This window comes from Lepisosteus platostomus, chromosome 16 (assembly GCF_059453375.1).
Source record: "Lepisosteus platostomus isolate fLepPlt1 chromosome 16, fLepPlt1.hap1, whole genome shotgun sequence".
NCBI lineage: Eukaryota > Metazoa > Chordata > Actinopteri > Semionotiformes > Lepisosteidae > Lepisosteus > Lepisosteus platostomus.
Window position 1 is genome coordinate 10743273 of NC_142626.1, and position 23578 is coordinate 10766850.

General features: G+C 40.0%; 1 protein-coding gene across 2 annotated transcripts in view; it reads right to left on the reverse strand.

The window, feature by feature from the left end:
- LOC148646869 (NLR family CARD domain-containing protein 3-like) overlaps window positions 1-23578 on the reverse strand; it is an 823351-nt gene that overhangs the window by 183525 nt on the left and 616248 nt on the right. The window contains exon 22 of one of the 2 annotated variants that reach the window (XM_088608927.1): window positions 18815-18988. The exons of the other annotated variant lie outside the window; for it this stretch is intronic. Within the exon in view, the coding sequence (XP_088465053.1) occupies window positions 18815-18988 (174 nt within the window). The remainder of the gene's footprint in view (window positions 1-18814; window positions 18989-23578) is intronic. 2 annotated transcript variants of the gene reach the window in all.

Here is a 23578-nt window from a genome sequence, read left to right on the forward strand (position 1 = left end):
AACACAACAGCAGCCGGAACACAACCACACATCCTGAGTGTTTTTTCTTTGAGAATTAATGTGGATGCCTTGCACTACTGTATGTTCATCCTCTCCAGACATTTTACCAATCCTAATCCAGTCCCTTCTGTTCCTCTTTTTTCATGATAATCTCTCCCTTTTTCCCCCTGTCTATTAAATTTAAACTCACCCACATCTCCAAGCTCACTAGTTGATCTGTTGATCTCCCCATAGTGCTGTTGTGATTCTCGCTCTCCAGTTTCTTACTCTAGGGGCACGTAGCTTCGGACCCCCTCAAGTTCAATGAGCACAGTACATGTTTATTTAACCTGGTTGAACTAAAATATAGCTTGTATTCACTAGAACCCTTACAGTATAGCACCCCAAACAATTACAGTATCTCCAGTTTTACTAGAGGAATTCTAGTGAGATCCTGCTCTTCACCAACCCCTCAAACTCTCACTCCCTCTACAGACCCTCCACCTGAGACTGTGTTTATCCTGCTCTTGTAGAAGAGGAGTTGGCTCTGGCCTAGCAGGGTAGAATTCTCTTCTTACTGACATAACTCACCCTAAACACAACAGCAGGGCTGCTGAAGGTCAGAATAAGGTTAGAGAAGAGTTGGATCAAGAGAGTCAACATGGGGGTCAGACAGGTTCAGGTGCTATAGCAGTGAAAGTGTACCTGAATATCAACACAGAAGTGAAACCATAACCAGAGGTACAACATTAAATTCATACAGAACATAACACATGGGATGACCTAAGTTCTTAATGTGACCAATGTTAATGTTCTTAATGTGGCATAACAAAATGATACTTTTAATTTGGCAGCGCCTCCACCTGAAACAGACCTGAATCAATCTGTGAGTATAATAGGCTTTTGGGACACGTACTGCAGCCTACTGCTAACGTAGCAGTACTGCCAAATTGTAATGTACTGCTAGCTACATTAAGTGACACTAGCTTGGCAGCACCTTTTAAAATGAAATGAAAGCCTAAACCCTGCTTTAGAAAAAAAAATCCCGGACCAGGTAAAGTCAACTTTAGCAAAGGCACTTATATAACAAAACCATGGTTATGTACTATTAGGTGAGGGTCTGTATAATAGATCTGAGCTACTTTTGGAGAGGCACAATTTGTTGTTTGTTTGGGAGGGGAGTGAGACCACTCCCTGTGCATCACTGCATGTCCCAGTCTGGGTGGTCTTATCAACCCCAGCAGTTGTGACAGAGACCCTATGTGGCAAAAAAAACTATTAGCTGTGGGTCTGTAGAATAAATTTAAGGTATTTTTGAAGAGGCACAAATTTTTCTTTGGGCATGACAGGAGTGAGACCACACCTTGCTCATCACTGCACGGTCCCAGTCTGGTAATAGGAGGTGCTCTACATACCTCAGCAGTTTTGACAGAGACACTTATCTGACAAAACCAAGGTGATTTTCTATTAGCTATGGGTCTGTAGAATAAATTTGAGCTACTTTTGGAGAGGCACAATTTTTTGTTTTGTCAGGAATTAGACTTTTTCCTGTCTAGAAGAGCACAGCTCTGTGTCAGTTTGCAAGCAGAAAGTGATATAAAAACACCAAAGAGATTGCAAGAAAGCAAAAAAAATAATGAAGAACGGCAATTTCCTATTACCTGTGCGTCTCTGTATCACATTCCACCCAATTTTAAGGATGTACAAATTGTTGTTGTGCTATAAATGTGACTTTATCTGGTCCAGGATTTATTTTTCCTAAAGCAGGGTTAGGGTACTTTTATTTTGAAAGGTGCTGCCAAGCTAGCGTCACTTAATGTCGCTAGCATCACGCTACTAAAGCCCTTCTGCTATGTTTATTTACCTTGGCTGAACTACACTATAACTTGTATTTCACCTGAATGTATTAATATTAACATTATATTCACATACTGTACTAAAACAACAAAAAATGCACATGAAAACTACATAAATTCACACAAGGCTACAGGAGGAACATACTCGACTGGATTTAAAACATACGTAAGCTTATTGACAGAAATGGTAGAGTACAAGACGGCGTACTGTCTGATACCTCCGAAGTTATCTCCGAAGTACAAAAAACGTATAAATACGTGGGAAAGGTATTTGTTTAAATAATTTAAGTGATAACACTTTGTTACGGAGCCTGGGAGGGGCCATCAGTAGGAAAAATAGTTATATCGAGGGAACGATTTACAATTCGTACTCACGAAATTACTTTTTCTTCGTTTTCCTTGTGCAACCACTATCAAACGCTATATAACACATTTCCGCGTCTTTATATCTGTTGTGTATCTTAATAAAGAGCCGTTCTTATATTAACTATTTTATTAACTACACATATCACGCCCTTACACCATATATTCCCGTCTTCTACTCTCTCGTTCTGTTGTCTCCCGATGTCTACTCACTATACTACATCCCTTCCTTTGTTATTTTTAAAGTCCATAACTTTACCATACTATTGTAACAATTCTATATCAACACAGTAAACGGTTATTAACTATTACAACAAAATGTATGTAAAACCTTCCATTTCTATTCAACACATTTAACTTTTTTTTTCACAACTATTTCTATGCGTACCAACTCAAATTTTAGTTCAATTTCTACTTAAGTCACTTCTAAATATCACCTCATTTCTAGCAGTTTAAGCAACACATAGCGAGTGTCTTTGAACTTGGCATCCAATTTACCGTTGTCTAGGCCAGCCACAAACACTACATCACCGACCTTGAAGTTGTGATCTCTTGCTCGATGTGTCTGGTCTGCATATAATTTCATTTTGTGTGTGTACTCCTCATGATGTCTATGGATATCTTGTCTTTTGACTGTCCCTCGGCTCTTCTTCTTTCTTTTCCACGTTTGGTAGTTTAGTCCGGATATCACGTCCAAAGAGAAGATTCGCTGGGGTTTCTCCAGATGCCCTGTGAGGTGTTGATCTATAAGCCAGCAGAATCTTAGGGAGTTCCTTTCTCCATATTTTTCCTTCTGTCACAGCTGCTCTCAAGGCCCTTTTCAGGTATCTGTGAAATCTTTCACTTTTGCCATTACTTCTCGGATAGGAAGGTGATGCACGGATGTGTTTAATTCCACAGTTAGTCAGAAATGATTCAAACAACTGTCCTATGAATTGCCTGCCATTATCTGTTATTACCTCTAGTGGTAGTTTCTAATAACTGTGGCTGAAGATATGTCTGGTACAACAACTGCCTCAGGGTAAGAAGTATAATAGTCTATGACAGTCAATATGTACTCATTCAGAATGGGACCTACTAGGTCAATGCCCAATTTTATCCAAGGCCTTGGTGGTAATTCAAGTGGTTGGAGAGGTTGATCCTCCTGCAATGGCAGATTCAACACACAAGTGGAACAATTTCTGACTAGTCTTTCAACAGCACTCTCCATGCTAGGCCAGTAAAATTTGCTTCTCAGGTACTGTTTTGTATGAACCACACCCTGATGTGTCTCATGTGCTATTTTCAGTGCTTGTCTGATTTTTGTTTTCGGTAACACAATCCTCTGTCCTCTTAAAAGCAGTCCATCATATGTAGATAACTCCAACCTACACCTGTGATATGGCTGCAGTTCGTCTGGAATTGTATTAGGCCACTGTCCTTTTTCCACTATGGGCATCAACAATTTCAATGTGGCATCTTCGTTTGTTGCTTGTTTAAATTCCTCAAGTGTCAGTGCATGCAGTTCATAAGTGCTGATTGAAAGCACTCTATCAACATAGGTTTCTACATAACCACTGTCTTCTGTGTCTGGTTAAGGAATGAGTCTGTGACATTGGTTTTCCCTATTATGTGTTCAATTTTGTAATCATATGGCTGTAATCTCAATCCAAGTCTTTGTAGCCTGGGCGGTAACAATGTTGCCTTTTTGGGATTGAACATATAAATGAGGGGTTTATGATCCGTTTGAAGTGTGAACTTGCCTCCCCATAAATATGTCCTAAAATGTTCCACTGCCCAAACACAACCCAAGGCTTCACGCTCTATTTGCGAGTAATGCCTTTCTGTTGGGGTAAGTGAGCGACTTGCATATGCCACTGGTTTGTTCTGTCCATCTTCTTGTCTTTGTAGCAATACTGCTCCAAGCCCTACAGGACTCGCGTCACTGATCACTACTGTTGGCGCATCTAGTATAAGTATGCCAGACACAGTTCAGTTACAAGTTCTCTTTTCAACTTGGCAAAGGCTTTCTCAGTTTCCGATGTCCATTCCTTGTTATTTTTCTAAGGGGTTCTGATATATCTGCATAATTAGGAATGAATTGCATCAAAAATCCACAAGTGCCTAAGAACGAGCGCAAAAGTGCAACATTCTCAGGTCTGCACTGCAAACAGCTGTCACCTTTTTCGGGTCTGGTTTTATTCCTTCTGCAGTGACCAAATGTCCCAGTATCTCGATCTCTTTCAGGCCAAAGATACACTTATCTTCATTTAAAGTTAAGCCTCTGTCTTAGAATCTTTGGAATACTTGCCTGAGCCTCTGTTCTAGTTGTTCTTCATCTTCCGCATGTACTACAACATCATCCATATACCATACAACACCAGGCATTGCACACAACATCGAGTCCATAGCCTTCTGATAGGCCTCTGAGGCACCAGACAAGCCAAAAGGAACTTTTCTGAAACAGTAACAACCCCTGTGTGTGATGAAGGTAGTCAGGAGTCTTGATTCTGCTTGAGCTGCTTCATGAATTCTAGCGACTGTAAGAGCTCTTTCTAAAGTCAGCCCTTCCTCCTGTTACAATTTATCACGCAGTCTCTTACGTGCACATTTTTCCACAAGCTGATCTCTTAACATGTCAGCTTCCAACACTCCAAAGTCACACGATTTAGCCAGTTCTCTTAGTGCATTCACAAAAGCATCAACAGATTCGTCCTGAGACTGAGTTCTCTGCCTAAATTTATGCCGTTCCAAAACCACATTTCTCCGCGGTGTAAAGTAGGTGTCTAAGGCAGCTACAGTCTGTTCATATGTACCTTTTTCTCCAGGGAGGTTGGCGAAAATCCGCTGCACAGGCGCCCCGATACAGTGCAGTAATATAGCACGTCTCACGGCATCCGGAGCTTCTGTAGATCCACTGGCTATTTCAAAAAATCTGTACGACTCCATCCATATCTTGTATTCCGTATACAAATCCGGAGCTCCGAGGTTCAGTGGAAGCGGTGGAGAAAGCTGGGCATAAGCAAAGCTTCTCGGCGCGGCTGCCGCATCTTCCATGGCGCATATTCAAGAGTTCGTTTCTACCAACAAGAGAACGAAAACCTGCAGTGTTCTGCTCGCTTTGAGTTCGTCGAGCACTCATCTCTCGTCGCCATAAATGTTGTGTATCTCAATAAAGAGCCGTTCTTATATTATTTAAACTGTTTCATTAACTACACAAATCATGCCCTTACACCATATATTCCCGCCTTCTACTCTCTCGTTCTGTTGTCTCGCGATGTCTACTCACTATACTACAAGTACAGTACTCTCACACGTACCATAGTCAAAACACACCGACACCTTCACACAAGAATCTCTACAGTTTAACTGGAGGCACCAGTTTTAAAAAAATCATAAATAAGAAACAATGACATGACCCTGCCTAACTTACGAATTGCATGACTTAAAAAGGTTAGTTTAGTTGAAAAACAAACGTTTTATGCGCACAAGAACAGGTGATTTTCTTCCTCGTGATCAGCTTGGAAACTTACGCTGTAAATTACTTTTTAATCAAACGTTTAAAACACTTGAATTTTATAAACACAAAGAAAAAAAACATTATACTATTTTCCTATGGTACAAAGCAGATCAGTAGGTCTTTTTTTTCCCAATCAGAGTCTGAGAAAATATCTCCCCTTCCACTGCGCTCCGTCAGAGAAGCCGCGGCACCGAGAGAGGGAGGAGGCGCGGAGCTCTGTAATACAGAATGAGCCGTCTGCAGCCTGGAACGCTTAAGGCACAGATCGCGTCTGCCTGTATAACTTAGGTTTTCAAATTAAGCAACGTAAATCATTTCCTTTGACTTCCAGTCCTTTAATGATCATTAAGGATAGCTTTCTCACCAAATATATTTATTTTTAAAAGCATTGTTAAACAAAGCAGGAGTTTATTGTACTTCCTAATGTCATTGACATGTGGAAAGATTATAGATTTTAATCGCCTTTAGGTTTTTATCAATTTTAGCAAAGTGTCATCAAAACAAATGCCACAAAACTATTCTCGATTGTATTTCTGAATGTTATGTCTAACTTAGTTCAATATTTGAAATACAAGTCATTGTTCAAATGTACGTTAAATCCGAGTATTGAAAAATATGTAAAATACAGAATTAGTAAAGAAAAAAATATAAGGATAAAATACATTTTAAAATATTTTGCTATCAACAATTAATAACAGTCTTAACTGTTTATAACAATTAAATGTATTAACTAAGGAATAGGGTGGCAGTGTTTAGCATGCTTTTGGTAAGTTTTTTCATAAATACAACAGTTACACCAGATATGTCAGTGACTTTCAAAATAAAATTATGCATGCAAATCTGTGAACTAGAAAGATAACTAAGCTATCCATCCATTTCTAATGGTGGCACAGTGGTTAGCATTGCTATCCTACAGTGCTAGGGCCCCAGGTTTAATTCCTGGGGTACAGCATGTGTGGAGTTTGCATGTTCTCTCTGGGTTCATGTGGGTTTTCTCCAGGTACTCTACAGGTTCCTACATACTGGTAGGGTTAATTGGCTTATGGAAATACTAATAAGCCACACTCACTCGTGTGAGTGTCTGAGTGTGTGTTTCTGTCTGTTTGTCTGCCCTGTGATGTATTCTGGGTGTATTCTGCCTTGCGTCCGTTGCTTGCTGGGATAGGCTCCAGCTCCCCTGTACTGGATAAAGAGATTAGAAAATGGATGGAACTAAAGGAATTGTGTAACTATACACAGTGATTAAACCCACTATGAGATGGCAGGATCTCACTGAGGATAAATTATTTTATAGTGCTGGTTTAACAAAAACAGCTTTTCCACCTCTCTGGCACATCAGTATCCATGACCAGTCGGACAACAAATCAACAAATTGCCTCTAAATATAAATATCTTCAGATGCTGGCTCAGCATCAGTTATGTTTGCCCATTCCTTCAATTTATGTGTATCCAAAACACAGTTGAACGCTAGCAATTTCACAAAATGTAAAATACAATCCTCATTTCAGTATCTATGTAAACATTCAACAGTGGATATTCAGAGTCTGTTAACTTTATCACCTTCCCCTGCAGTCTGTAACATCTCCTGTCCATTTGTCAAAAGCATGCCTAACCCTCTTAGGAAGTGTCCTTGTTATCAGTGTATTCCTCAACTTTCCCCAAATTATATTTTTCCTACCTACATCTCTAGTCTTAACATGCTCCATGAGAACTTACTTTTAACCTGTGCCTTTTCATCTACTACATGGTAACAAACAATCTTTGTCTAAGTTTACTGTACCTTCCATTTTTTGCAGCCTGCAGATAACACTTCCAGTTATTCTAGATGAAACCTTTTCTACTACTTTGAGAAACTGAAAATCCCATTGTGATATCCCTGTCTCAACTCCTCTTCATTCTTCATTTCAACAATACTGTTACCACAGGAAATTTCAGGTCAACATTCCAGCTTCTGTGTTGTTCATTTATTTCTTTCTCACTGTCCAAAGCCCCTCTTACTTTCTTAACTCTACCGCTAGTAGATCTTTTGTCTCCCTTGCTTCTTTTTCAACCTTTCCATCCTTCTCCTTCAGTGTCTGGCATCTCTTATTCTAACCATACCTTGAATATCCATATACCTTGCATTCATTTCTAATATACCTGTATGCAGTTATTTTGCATATGTTGTTCTCAGACATGTCTTCAGACATGCTGTTACTAGCCTGAACATAACTCCTAATGCTTTGCACCCTGCAATAACTCAGCCTAACTTATATCCTCAAAAATTGCTTGTATTAATTGGTTTTAATCACAAACATCATATGTAAATACCGGCCATGTAGCATTAAAAAAAGGTGCATTGTGGAACATCACACTGATTTAGTTTATTTAAAGGATACTAGAGAAACCAGAAGGGCTTCTTTTTCTAGAATTGATGACTGCACATCCTGTTCACTGGGGTAATTAAATCCACACCGAGCAATCTCCAATATGTTCAGAATTTGAGAGCCAGAAACCTGATCGAGTTGCATTATGCCTATCTTCAAGTCCTTGCACTGGGTTCCCATCAGGTTTTGAATAAACTTCAACATCCTCATCCTCATTCAGTACCTGTCTGGCTTAATATCTGTCTACTCCCCACCTTGCAATCTTCATTCGTCTGACTCTGGACTTCTAGCTGTCCTCAAGAACATCTACATTCTGTGGGTGACAGGACCTTCTCTAGCTGCACCCCAGAGCTCTGGATGTGTATCCCTAGTGATATCAGAGTCACCCACCCTGAGTGCATTTAAATCTAACCTCAAAACCTTCCTTTTTAGAAAGGCTGTTTTTTAGTGTCTGTATCTGCTTCATTTTCTAACTTCGGTAGCACGTCTAACTGCTTGTCTTTCTTATATGTATTTACTTTGTAACTTGTGGTCCTTAGAACTGTTTTTACACCTGCTATATTGTTTTGAGATGCTTGAGATGCTTGAGATAATAATAAAATAAAGTTTATTATTATTGTTGTAGAGAAACATGATCAGGTTTTCCCTGGTTAAGAAAAAAAATATCTAAACTATACTGGTTTGTCACTCTTCTCACACCCTCTTTGCTAAATGGCTTTGCATACTGATCTGATCAATCACACTGTACATATTTTCTGTGCTTTCCCTATCCTGTTAGATTTCTAATTATAATCTCCTTCTTGAAATGAGTCATTTCTAAATACCTGTTTTCACTGTTGCCATCTTTCACCAACACAGTGACAAATTTTACACTGATCTTAACTTGACAGCTGCTGAGTCCTAAATTCATCCTGCTACCAACATTGAATAAAAAATGTTAAGATTTCTATATTTATGTCTTTATTTAGTGGTTTCATTAGTGACAGGCTAAATTACTTTCTTGGAAAAATGTATTTTATGTGTTGCAAAAGAACACTGACTTACTTTAACACAATATATTTAAAAATCATTTCCCCTCGCAATCTACCTGAATGCTCAACTATTTATGAAGCCTTCCATGAAACCATGTTTGCTACTAATTCATATAAGGCTTTCTGATAAAAATACACTGTGTTAATTTTCTGACTCTTTATCCCATCAAACCTTCATTCTCACCCTGCCAGAAATGCACCTGATTATTCAAGCCCCTCACTCTCTGCTTTAGGTTCAGACGTTCTTTTGTAACACACAGCTTTCTCTGATTTTTTGTATATCTAAGCTTTTGCAAGTGTCCCTGCATCCCTCTTCTGCACTGTCTGGTCATGACTTTTTTCTGTTTGCTTATTTCAAAGTAACACCAGCTCCATTTTTAAAACATTTTGCTCATGTGCATTTTTGAATTTATTTACATCTTTAACACTTTTTATGTCCTAAATTTTAATTTTTAGTTTCAGCCTTAAAAAGCGTATGTTTTCTCTATCTTTTGTTTCTTGTCCAGCAGAGATCTTTAATTGTGAAGTTTCCAGCATGTTTACATTAATCTATGCACATTGTAAACCGTTATTACTGATCACCGAATTATTGCATTATGGCTTAATTCACCCTTTCCTGAACTTCTGTGGTATGCAGTGTTAGTGCTGTCTCTAGTGTGATCTTTTGCAGCTGAAATCTCACTGTTTAAAAGAATAAGAAATTAGATTGCTCATAAATACAATCATTAATTCTATATATCACAAAGTAATTGCTCCTGAAAATGCTCTTTTTCTTGTTTGTTTTGGAGACCTTGATCAATACTGATTTGAGATGTCAATAAGCATTTATTTTCTATTTGTATTTCTGCTCCAGAAAAATTGTGCATTTCCAACTCTGTTTGTCGAGAGTTTAACTTTATATTTAGGTTTAAATTTCAACTATACCGTAAATCTTACTCTAATTACTAGCATACTGTAAATACAGATGTTTTACTCCCCCTTACCACAAAAATCTATTTGTATTGTAACTGGGATTCACTTTTTTTCTGTTTGTGTTTCTACTTACTCTCTCTCACCCACTGCGATTCGGACACGGAATGGTTAAAGATGGCAACAAGTCAGGCAGCCAGAGCGAAGATGGGTCTTCTTCCTGCCTCCAGTGACTTACAGAGTCATGTAACTGACAGTTTGAGGTACCATATCGTGTAAATTTCACTTTGTTGCTGGTAGGTTATAATAATAATAATTAATTACACTTATATAGTGCTTTTCTGGACACTCCACTCAAAGCGCTTTACAGGTAATAGGGACTTCCCTCCACCACCACCAATGTGCAGCATCCACCTGGGTGATGCGACGGCAGCCATAGTGCGCCAGAACGCTCACCACACATCAGCTATCATTGGGGAGGAGAGCAGAGTAATGAAGCCAATTCATAGATGGGGATTATTAGGAGGCCATGATTGGTAAGGGCCAATTGGAGATTTTGGGATTTTTAATGACCACAGAGAGTCAGGACCTCGGTTTTACGTCTCATCTGAAGGATGGTTAAGCTACTGTAGGTTAAGCTTTCCAAACTCAGGCCCAAAGTAATGTGACTGATTTTTTGCTCTGCATTTTAAATGGGATGTGTAGTTCATTTTGAATTTTAACTGTAAGTACTGTTTTCGGAATTGGATAGGGCTTTAAAGAGAGGGAGCACCAAAAGTTTTTGGAGCCATCGTCTCCGCTTTAAAGGTACCCTCCTCATGGAAGAATTTTCACCTTGAATGTTTGCCCAGCCTACTAGAGGAATTCTAGTGAGATCGTGCTCTTCACCAACCCCTCAAACACTTTCCCCATCTACAGACCCTCCACCTGAGACTGTGTTTATCCTGCTCTTGTAGAAGAGGAGTGGAAAGTGCTCTGGGCACGATTCTCTTCTTATTGACATAACTCACCCTGAACACAACAGCAGGGCTGCTGAAGGTCAGACTAAGGTTAGAGAAGAGGCTCAACATTGGAGTCAGACAGGAGCAGGTGCTATAGCAGTGAAAGTGTGCTAGTGTCACAGCACAGAAGTGTAACAATAACCAGAGGTATAACATTAAATTCATATGGTATATAATACATGAGATGACCTAGGTTCTTAATGTGACCGATGTTTTGGCCTACTTCAGTCAATTGCACAAAAAATGAAACTTTTAATTTGGCAGTGCCTCCACTGGAAACAGCCATCAATTTGTAACAATATTAGACTTTTCAGGAATTTCAACCGTAACTCTACTAGTGATCACAAGATGACTTCACAAGGCTTGTGTTCCCAGTATATTACAATGAGCAAATATCCTCCTTACTTTCTGTAATTTAAAATTGAGAAACGCATACAGACCACGCTGCATTGTGAAATTTCTCAAACCAACAACATATATGAATAACCGTTAGAGAAACTAAAAAAAACGACAACATTCACTATAAAGGAATGTACGGAGTCTCTTAAACCAAAAACATCATTGGCGCGCTTGTTAAGAGGTGAGATGATACTGTATATTCCCCAACTTTAGTAATTTCACAAACTTTTAAAAAATGTGTTTTTATATTGCATGGTAAAAGTAAAGTCAGTAAAAAAAACAGGTTTGTCCACGATAAAACAGTAAAATAGATTTGAGTTCTGACTACAATAAAACAAACGGTCCGGTGAGAATAATCTGTATCCTGTCTCCACTGTTCTGAGCTGTAAATCAGGTTCACTCACAGCCTCTGACGATAGAGAAACTTGCTGCCTCTTCACTGCACTCCTGCAGATCCTGAGTGTTTTCTTTGAGAATGAATGCGGATGCCTTGCACATCGTCTCCAGACGTTTTTCCAATCCCAATGCAGTCCATTCTGTTTCTCTCTTTTCCCGATAATCTCTCCTCTTTTCTCCAGTTGTTAATTAAAATTAAACTCACCCCCTCCAAGCTCACTAGCCGATCTGTATACTCCCGATCTCTCCACACTGCTGTCCTGATTCTCGCTTTTCAGCTTCTTTTCTCTAGGGACACGTAGCCTCGGACCCCCTCAAGTTCAGTGAGCACAGGACATGTTTATTTAACCCAGTTGAACTACAATATAACTTGCATTTAATCTCAGTATATTTACATTAATTTTGCAATGCATATGGCCACCATTGCAGGTTGTGCGAGCCGTCTTACCAGCGCGGTGATGTCACCTCCCTTCCCTGTGAAAAGCAGGGACCGCAGCCGTCGGGCTGACTGGAGATTTCCCTTTAGCTCAACTGACTGGATCCCTGTTGAGTGACGCCGGCCCGGGTTAGAGTCCCCAACGGCGGGGGGGCCGACCTGAGGCGGCAGAGGTGAGATTGCATACCCACGTGAACCCAAGAGCATTACAATATTATATTCACATACACTACTAAAACAACAACAACAAAAATATTAACAGTAGTTATATAAATTCACACAGAGCTACAGAAGGAACAGACCGACTCTGCTGGATCTAAAACAGACACAAACTACTTGACAACAATGGGTAGCGGAAAAGACTCCCCACTGTGGGTTGTCAGCTTCTTAAGCAAGGTGAGACAATGTGTGGGTTTTTGGGAGTGCGGAGTCCACCGGCTTATTGTCTGATATCTCCGAAGAAGACAGAGTGCCGGTGTGGAATCAATATGTGGGTGAATATTAATTAAAATATTTTAAAAATGACCGATAAAGCTCTGTCGAGATAAGAACAAAAATTCAAGTTAGAGAGAGAAAGGTTGTCCACCTCTGCCTACTAAGCTTTCGGTGTGGTTCTATGATGAACAATTTAGTCAGCTGCGTTAACTATTAATACAGGGCTCTCAATTAGAGACATCAGTGGTTCAGATGAGATTAAAAATATTTTACACTCAGCATGGACCCTCTAGTGGTGACCAGCGGTAGGGCATTTATTTTTCTCCGTTGAGTCACAGAGAGAAATCTGGACAGCTTTCCCAGGCAGGCTCTATCCCCACACAAGTTTCCAGAGAGTGTCAGGGAGAGGCAACAGCTGAGATCGGTGCACAGCCTGTACAGAGCTTTCCTCTCAGCTGTAGCCAGAGACAGTTCCTTTAAAGTACTAGACTATTTTAAGTCAGAGCAGGCCAGAGGAAACAGGGAGCCCATCAGGAGGATGACCCTTCATTAACAGCATCCCCTGAGATGTAGTCAGACAGAATCTGGCATGAATATTTGCCTGTACACGGCAGTGATTACAGTCCCAAATTAGCTCACATCCAGTCAACACAGCACCAGCAGCCCAGGTCCATATCCAGTAGGTGTTGTAACTGGGGGACACTGGCTCAGCCCAGTCTACTGGTGAAGAATAAGAAGTGATCCAGTTCTGTCTCCATTCTAGTATTGTGGCTGATGGGTTGTTTAAGAGGGGAGATGCAGTGGAGCAATGGTTAACATGGCTGTATCACAGTGCCAGTGCCCTGGTTTAATTCCAGACCTATGGAGCTGTCTGCTTGGAGTTTGTACAGTATGTTCTATCTGTGTTCATACTGGTTTCCTCTGTCGACCCCCTGATGGACTGACAACCAGTCCAGGGTCCTTTGTTGGGCCCAATGCTTGCTAGGATAGGCTCTTGCTCACTCATGACCTTGAATTAGAAACAGTGGAGTGCAGGACAGACTGGGCGTCTCCTCCTCTGTCCACACACACAGAGAGCACCACTCCTCTAGCAGACTGAGGAGGAAAGGAGGCAGTGGGGACAGGTCAACCCCACAGGTGTCCAGTAGAAAGAGGAACAGGGTGAGTCTGAGGTTTCCTGCTTGTTTCAGCAGGGCACAAGGCTGGGCCATGAGCAGTTGATGACAACATTTGAAAGTCCTCTAGCAATTTTTTTTACAGAGCCCTGACATCCTGCTCTCCCACAGCCATAAACATGATGTCATTAGTGTACTCCGAGTCTCTTATAGTAGAATCAGGGCAGCTTGGGATGGACAAACTCTTTCTGACCCAGTGCAGCTGATATAGAAGAGGCTCAATGGCAAAGGAGTGGAGAATCTCTAAAAAGTAACAGAGTACATCAGGGTATTTTCACAACCAATCTCCAACAGTGATCGCTGGATTTCAAAAGCACTGTAAGGCCATGAGCTTTACTCATTTCTTTCTATCTTGTTTTTTGTTTTGTTGTCCTGGATATTTCTGTCTGGTGAGAGGACACAGTAAGACATATAAGAAATCTAAGGATTCTACTGTATAGTATATACTTCTACTATATAATCACTTCTTTAATTCCATAGATATTATAAATTGTTTGAGAGGACATCATTCCAGGAGGAAATTGCCTATTTGGCTGGAGGTCTTATCAGGCTACACTAAACTGTATCTTTAAACACAAAAACTGAAAACTAAAATGAAACATTCTGGGTCCACAAAAAGCATCAAAAAGCATTTCACAGGATATTAAAGCCTTTTGTATTTAAAAGGCTTTATCCCTGGAAATAAAAATGTATATAAACTGCAATACCCAAAACCTAGAAAACATATTAAAATGTAACTAAGGTGCTATGAAATCAGGTTAAAAAAGACTTCAATAGATGAAAATTGATGCCTCTCTCATTGTACTGGAAGACAGCAAAAATGAAGGTACTTCCAGTAATTCTGTCTTGTTCCAGACATTCCTTATGCCTCTCAGTGATCATCACTAAAACATCTATTTTATGTGGTTTACAGTCAGGGTCCCATGCTATTTCTCTCAACCCCTTTCTTAATTTTTTTTCACAATACAAATTATTTTCTTTGGCATTACTGGATTTAAATTGCAGAATTTATTTATTTTCATTATGCTTTGAGTTATATTAGGTGTAAAAAGCAAGTTAAATGTCCTACCAGAGCTGATAGAATACTAGGTCACTGCTACTGCACCTTGGACCCAGTCTATCGCTCCTATTTTAAAGCACCACTTCGAAATTCAGATCACGCAATAATTTTGCTTATTGTGACATAAACAAAAATGAAAAAATATCAAATCAAAAGTTAAAACAGTCAAGCTGTGGTCTGCAGAAGCTATAGAAAGCCTGAGAGGTGTTTTGAATGTACAGATTGTAATGTGTTTAGCTCTGCTTGTGCCTCTTTGGATGAATACACTGATATTGTTACATCCTATGTTTCTGCGAAGAGGCATGCATTCCTACAAAAACTTTCAAGGCATACAGTACGGTAACAAGAAACTGTGGTTCTCAAAAGAACTGCAAGACCTACGCAGTAAGAAGAACAAGGCTTTTATTAAGGATGACAGGCCTGAATATATCTCAGCCAAATATGAACTGCACTCTGCAGTGAGGAAAGCTAAGAGCAACTACAGTAAAAACTAGAGGAACAATTTGCTGACAACAACAACAAGAACAGTTTGGAGAAAAAATCAGGAAATTACCAACTACAAGGAATAAAACTCTGTCACCTTAATGGAAGACGACCCCAGTCTCCCAGATTTATACAGTTTTATGCTTGCTTTGAAAAACCTGATGTGAAAGCATCCTCATTGCCTTCATTTTCATCTACCTCTTTGCCTCCTCATTCCTCCATCCATACCGACGAAGTAAGAGCAATCTTCAAAAATCAAAATAAAAGGAAAGCCACAGGCCCAAACAATTTGTCAGCTGCAGCCCTCAGCTATTGTGCTGATCAACTCGCTCCTGTGTTTACCAACATTTATAATACTTCATTTCTTCAGCAGAAAGTCCCTCGCAGTTTTAAAATATCCACTATAATACCTGTTCCTATAATACTGTACCTATTCAAAAATATCTCACCTCAACGACTACAAACCAGTTGCTCTGACTTCAGTGGCTATGAAAGCCTTTGAGTGTCTAGTGCTTAAGCACCTCAAGCACTGTACATCTCCTCTGCTGGATCCTCACCAGTTTACCTACAGGGCAGACAGGTCTGTTGAAGATGCTGTTAAACTTGTTCTCATTGTATACTCCAGCATTTAGATAAGGCAAATGTCTATGCCCACATCCTTTTTTTGGATTTCAGCTCAGCATTCAATACCATTAATCTACATAAATTATTCAGTAACCTGATGGACTTGAACAATAACCCTGCTATGTGTCGTTGGATTCCAGACTTTTTAACACATCACCAACAGACTGTCAGGGTGAATAACAGGATATCTTCCTCTCTGACCCTCAGCACAGATCCTCCCCAAGGCTGTGTCCTATCTCTGTGGCTCTTTTCCCTTTTCACAAACAACTTCACATCTCAGGATGACTCTGTCAAGATTTTCAAATATGCAGATGACACTACCATTGTTGGCCTCATCTCGAATAATGATGAGACTTGTTAAGCAGATTGACTGGGGAACAGCCAGGTGTTTGGACAATGACATCATACTCAACGCTTCTAAAAAACCATCACTGACTTATACTGCATCAAGAACACAAAACTTCCAGTCTTCATTAATGATCATCCTATAGAGACCACAAACTCCTTTAATTTCTGGGTACATAAACAGTGATCTAAAAGGAGTACCAACACTGACCACATAGTCAAAAAAGCACAGAGAGGATGTTTTTTCTTAGGCAACTCAAAAAACACAGAGCGAACTGGCAACTTCTTCTTCAATTCTAAACACATAATCCAAAGTGTTCTGACAACCTCTATTATGGGAACTTGGATAACTACTCAAAAGGCAAACCGGAAGGGATTGTGGCCAAAGCTGCAAAAGCTGTTTGCTGTGAACTTCCTTCTATTTCTTCTCTCCACCAAGAAAATCATCTCAGACCCCTCTCACCCAGCTCATAATCTCTTCCAGCTTCTCCCATCTGGAACACGTTTCAGATCCTTCCTCTCAAGGACTGCCCGCTTCAACCTCAGCTACTTTCCCACTGCCATACAAGCTCTGAATTCATATTGAACTCTGAATTCCACTGTATAATGATGCTACTACATGGAAAGTTGTTTACATATGTATTTGACGATGTTTGTATGTCTTCTGTTTTATTTAAATTTGTACTGTATATGTTGTATGTATCTCTCATCTGTGTTCTTTCCTGTACAGAAAGCAAATTCCACTGAATCCTGTTGTGTGGCACTAAAGAATAAAGAAAGAAAGAAGAAAGAAAGAAAGCATTACGTTTTAAGTGAGATGAATAGCTCAGGTTGTGTGCTGAGCTGTCACTCAGGTTATTGAAGCTTTATAAGCTGAGCTGCACAGAAGTAAGACTGTAGATTTGGGAGAGCTTGGGTGTTGCAGGTTTTGCCTGAGGTTTTCTTCCCTCCCAAATAAATCTAGACTGAAGTTTACCATGAAATTTGACTTTATCTGACATTAAATATATAAGTTTTTACTGCCAAGTAAATGACAAAGCAGGCAGTGTGGCATTTGAAAACCATCAACATCACTTTCAATAAACAATTATCCAATTCAGAGTCACAGTTACCCAGAGCCTGTCCCATGAAGCAATGGACACAAGGCAGGATAGAACCCTGGACAGGATGCCAGTCTATCAAAGGGCACACACTCACACCAGTGCCAGCTTTCCCAGAAGCCTATTAACCTGTCAGCTCACTTGTGGACTGTGGGAGAAAACTGTAAACCACACAAACATGGGGAGAACATACAAACTCCACACAGATAGCACCCCAGGTCTGGAATTGAACCCAGGCCCCCAGTGTGATATCTCCTGCACTGAGCTGATGGAAGCAGTAACCTGGAGACTCAATCCAGGAGCAGGCTCTGCTGGACGCGAGCAGGGGAGGCAGGAGAGAGTGAAACTAGAGATACAATCGAAAAGGCAGGGGTTGAGCTGAGAGGAACTGATTAAACCACCAGGGAGAGTCTGAAGGAGAGTCATTTAACATGCAGGGTTCAAAGCACAGGGATCAGTCCAAGAAGTGGTCAAACAGGCAAGGTCAAAGCACAGAGAGAGAGGAGAAAACACTAGGGACACTCAAAGCTTGGAAGAAGTAAATCTGACTCTAAGATGAAAGATTAACAAATAGATACGTTTTGCATACCTAACTAACTTCCCGAGCTACATCCTTTCAGATGTACAGTACGTACAATATCAGAAAACAGAGGAGGAATACTCAAGAGTTAAAAGTAAGATGTAAATGAGAAAAGTAGATTGGCACTTCCACAGCAATTGAAGAATCTAAAACCATTCAAATCAGAGAATGTGAGTAAAAAATTCATATTCAATATTGGAAGAAACAAAAACTGCTGGAAAAATGGCTGGGAACACCTGGCATATCCTAATTTTTTTGGTATGAAAATAAATTAGGGAAATATTCTGAAAAACAAATATAAAAAAAATCCTCATTAGGAGTCCTTTTTCTTCTGGGACAAACACCAGATGAGCTGCCTTCAGAGGCAGAAAGATACTTGTTTAGAACTGTCAGAACTGCAGCCATGAAATAAATCACTAGAAACTGGTTAAAGCTGGACAGACCTTGTGTTCAAATGAAGAAGGACTCTATGAATGAATATTACCCACAGAATTCTAAACCAGAAACAACATATATATGTGTGTGTGTAAAAAAGATGGGCAAAATAGGAAATATTGCATATTGAATCTCTCAGTAATTAGATATTAACAAATAACAACAGTCACAAGCAAAAACTTGTATACAATTGCATAGCAGTTTGTTGTCTTTGTATATGTCCAGCTTCTTTTTTATTTTGTAATTACTAGGTGTGGATGCATGTGAAAAAGGCAATATTCTGGGTCTCAGCATACCTAAATAAAACAATAAAATACAAAGAAATCGCCAGTGTTCACTTACTTCAGTGTTGTTAATTTACAGTTGGGATCCCTCAGAGCTGCAGACAGCAGATTCACTCCTGAATCCCCAAGGTTATTGGCTTTCAGATCCAGCTCTGTCAAACTGGAGTGTTGCGACTGAAGAGCAGAGGCCAGATCTTCACAACATCTCTCTGTTAGTTCAAATTCACACATCCTGCAGACAAAAAGACAGGAGCACAGCTGAACATCTGCACAGCTCATCCACATCTTTCTTTCCAAGTCTTCACTACAACACCCAGCTCAGCAGTAATATACAACATCATGTCATTATCCATCTCAGAGTGTCCATGGATGAGGATGATGAAGATAACAGCTGTTTCACAATTTGGGTTCCAGAAGGAAGAAGAAAGATGAGAAGAAACTGTCAGGAAGGGAGACAGTGGGAAGCAGGGAGACACATGGAGCTACAATGAAAAGGGAAACAGAAAGACTTTGACTTTTAACTATAATAAAAATTGCTGTACATGTATTATTATATTTTCTTATGACATCATCTTATAGTTATAACATTGGTTGTTGTTGTTGTTTTTATTCAAATAGTTTATTGATCCCAAATGTAAATTAGCAACACTGGAGTTAGTCAAATGGAGACTTTGTATTGTCATTTGTTGATATGTTAAGAAAAACAATTCCATTTGAAGAAAATAAACCATTTGAAGAAAAAAAAACAAGCAGGGTTTTTATAACACATAAAATAATAAAAATAATACATAATAATAATATTAAAAAATAACTAGCATACACACTACCCCTATATACTTTACTAAACCCCTAAAAAAGAAAAGAAATAGAAAATGATCATAAAACTAAACAAACCCCACCACTCCCACAAATATACAACACTGCACCCTTTTTACACATGAAAGACTCTCTACACAGACTCTCAACATATAACATAGTAAAAACGCACTGACACCTTCCAACAAGAATCTCTACAGTTTTACTAGAGGAATTCAGGAGAGATACTGCTCTTCACCAACCCCTCAAACACTCTTCTCCTCTACAGACCCTCTGGCTGAGACTGTGTTTATCCTGCTCTTGTAGAAGAGGAGTTGGGTCTGGCCCAGCAGAAAGTGCACTGGGTACAATTCTCTTCTTATTGACACAACTCACCCTGAACACAACAGCAGGGCTGCTGAAGGCCAGACTAAGATTAGAGAAGAGACTCAACATGGGAGTCAGGAGGGAGCAGGTGATATAGCAGTGAAAGTGTGCCTGTTTCTCAGCACAGAAGTGTAACCATAACCAGAAGTATAACATTAAATTCATACAGAATATGACCTAGGTTCTTAATGTGACCGATGTTGTGTCCCACTTCAGTCAATTGCACAAAAACTGAAGCTTTTAATTTGGCAGTGCCTTCACCCGAAACAGGCATCAATTTGTGACTATATTAGACTTTTCAGGAATTTCAACTGTAATTCTACTGGTGATCACAAGATGACTTCACAAGGCTTGTGTGCCCAATGAGCAAATATCCTCCTTACTTTCTGTAATTTAAAATTGAAAAACACATACAGACCACGCTGCATTGTGAAATTTCTCAAACACAACAACATATATAATTAACTGTTAGAGAAACAAAAAAAAAAACAACATTCACTATAAAGGAATGTACGGAGCCTCTTAAACAAAAAAAATTGTTGGTGCGCTGGTTAAGAGACGAGATGATATATTCCTCAAATTTAGTAAATTCACAAACTTTTTTTTTAAAAATGTGTTTTAATAATGGATGGTAAAAGTAAAGTCAGAAAAAACAGGTTTGTCTGCGATAAAACAGTACAATTGATTTGAGTCCTGACTACAATAAATCAAACGGTCTGGTGAGAATAATGTGCATCCTATGTCCACTGCTCTCACCTGTAAATCTTCAGGTTTACTCGCAGCCTCTGACGATTGAGAAACTTACTGCCTCTTCACTACGCTCCGCAGATGCCAACTGTTTTCTTTGAGAATGAATGTGGATGCCTTGCACATCGTCTCCAGACATTTTTCCAATCCCAATCCAGTTCCTTCTGTTTCTCTCTTTTCCTGATAATCTCTCCTCTTTTCCTCCAGTCGTTAATGAAATTTAAACTCACCTCTCCGTGCACACTAGCCGATCTGTATACTCAGCTCTCCACAGTGCTTTTTTTTCTCTCATGAAATTTACCCCCGGACCCCCTCCAGTTCAATGAATACAGTATATGTTTATTTAACCTGGTTGAATTACAATATATAGGGCAGTGCGGTGGCTCTGTGCCGGTGACTGGAAGGTTGACGGTTCGTATCCCTTGGCTAGCAGAGGAATCCTACTCTGTTGGACCCCTGAGCAAGGCCCTTAACCCCAGCTGCACCAGGGGTGTCCTATAAATGGCTGACCCTGCGCTCTGACCCCAAGCTTCTCTCCCTGTCTGTGTGTCTCATGGAGAGCAAGTTGGGGTATGCGAAAAGACAAATTCCTAATTCAAGACATTGTATATGGCCAATAAAGTGATCTTATCTTAATATAACTTGTATTTCACCTAAACATATTGACATTAACATTATATTCACAAACTACTAAAACAACAAAAAATACATATTAAAACTACATAAATTCACACAGAGCTACAGAAGGGACAGACAGACTCTGCTGGATCTAAAACCGACACAAACTACTTGACAACAATGGTAGCGCACAAGACTCCCCACTGTGGGCTGTCAGCATTTTTAGTGACAATGCAGGGTTTTTGGGATTGCAGGGTCCACTGGCTTACTGTCCTATATCTATGAAGGAGACAGAGTGATGGTGTATAATTTATTTTCTAAGATGTATGTTATTTAACTTGTTGTTGCTGCCGCTGTTCTGTGTTTGTTTTTGGTGTTAATGTGTTTGTAGTGGAGCATACATGTGATGAAAGTTAGAGGGCTGTAATTGCTGGTATTCTGGGCCCTCTAATGGTAACCAGTGGTAGCGCATTAATTTTTTTCCGCTGTATCACAGAGAAAAATTTGTACAGGCTTTCCCAGGCAGTCTGTATCCCCACGCAAGTTTCCAGTGAGCTTTCCCCTCAGCTGTGGCCAGAGAGAGTTCCTCTAAAGTACGAGACTGAAGGAATGTTTGTATCTGTTTAAATTACATTTGGGAACCCTAAAACATTTGCCAGAAGGAAAAGGTTGATATTCAGAATTGAGGATGTGGGGAGGATCTGATATAATTTTTTCTGCCAGTTTGATTATGGATTTTTCAAAGATTGTCTGCAGGGAGGGATGTTGTTTCACTCCCATGACTTTCAAAACTGTTTGGATGAGGTGGGTAGTTTGCGATTTAAAATAATGCTCTCGATTACAGCATGGTAAAAGAGCAGCATTACTTCCTGTCGAACTCCAAACACTCTTAGTCTTCACAAGAAATATAAGTGCTGCTTAACTTTGGAGCAAAAACTCATAACATGAGTAGTCCAGCACATATGATAAGTTCTTTGTGGATTACTACATCTGAGTGATCATCATTTGCTCTGGGATCAAAAAGTATTTATTTTGTTTTTTTAACATTCAGAATTAGGCAATTGTTGTCACACCATTGCACAAATCTTTGGATTTCTGACCTATACAGGTGCGCTGCTTCCTCTGTGCATTGAGCCAAGCACAGCTGTATCAGTACAACTCAAAGTCGTGCTACCTGCAGAAGTTCTCAGATGACTCTGCAATTGTGGAATGCATCAAGGGTGGGCAGGAGGAGGAGTACAGAGGACTGGTCAGCATCTTTGTGGAGTGGTGTGGGGAGAACCACTTGGAACTGAATGTAACAAAGACAAAGGAACTGGTGGTAGATTTTAGGAGGAAAAAGGTCAAACCTACTCCTGTCTACATCCATGGGAGTGCCTAGAGATGGAGGACTCGTACAAGCACCTGGGAGTGCACATCGACGATAGACTGGAATGGTCTAAGAACATCGGGGCCATCCAAAAGAAGGGACAGAGCCGACTTTACTTCCTAAAGAGGCTCAGGTCCTTCAATGTATGTAGTAAGATGCTACATATGTTCTATCACTCGGTGGTAGCGAGCGCCATTTTCTACGCAGTGGTATGCTGGGGCTCTGGGATTAGAGCAGTGGATTCTAAAAGGCTGAACAAGCTCATCAGGAGAGCAAGCTCTGTCATTGGGTCTGACCTGGACCCCTTGGAGGTAGTGGCTCAGAGGATAATGGTGTCCAAACTAGAGGCCATTATGGACAAAATCTCCCATCCCCTCTATGACAGGCTTGTAGAAATGAAGAGCACGTTCAGCAATAGAATGATTCATCCATGGTGCGACAGGGAGCGCTACAGGAGGTCATTCTTGCCTTCTGCCATAAGACAGTACAAAGCATCCACCTTGCGTCTGGGCAGAGGCAACATTGACAGTGACCTGTTTCTGGGCTAAACACATCTACACATCTACTGCTACATCTGTTCTTTTTCTTTTCCCGTTTACAACTGTTTTTTGTGCAATATATGCCAGGGACCCGTGCAATACATTTATATTTATATCTATATTTACATCTATATTTATATTCATATGTGCAATACGATTTTTCTGCATACTGTTCTATTCTAGTTTGTTCTTTGTGTGTCCTGGACTGTGAGTAACTCTTTTAGCGCACCCCTCACTGTACTGATTGTATTGTATGTATTGTATTGTATTATTATTAGTATTGTATTGTTCGTTACACTGTGGCTGTGTTGTCTGCGTTAAGCTGCTGTTGCACTTGTAGCGGTGAGGCTCATTAATAAGGCAGAAT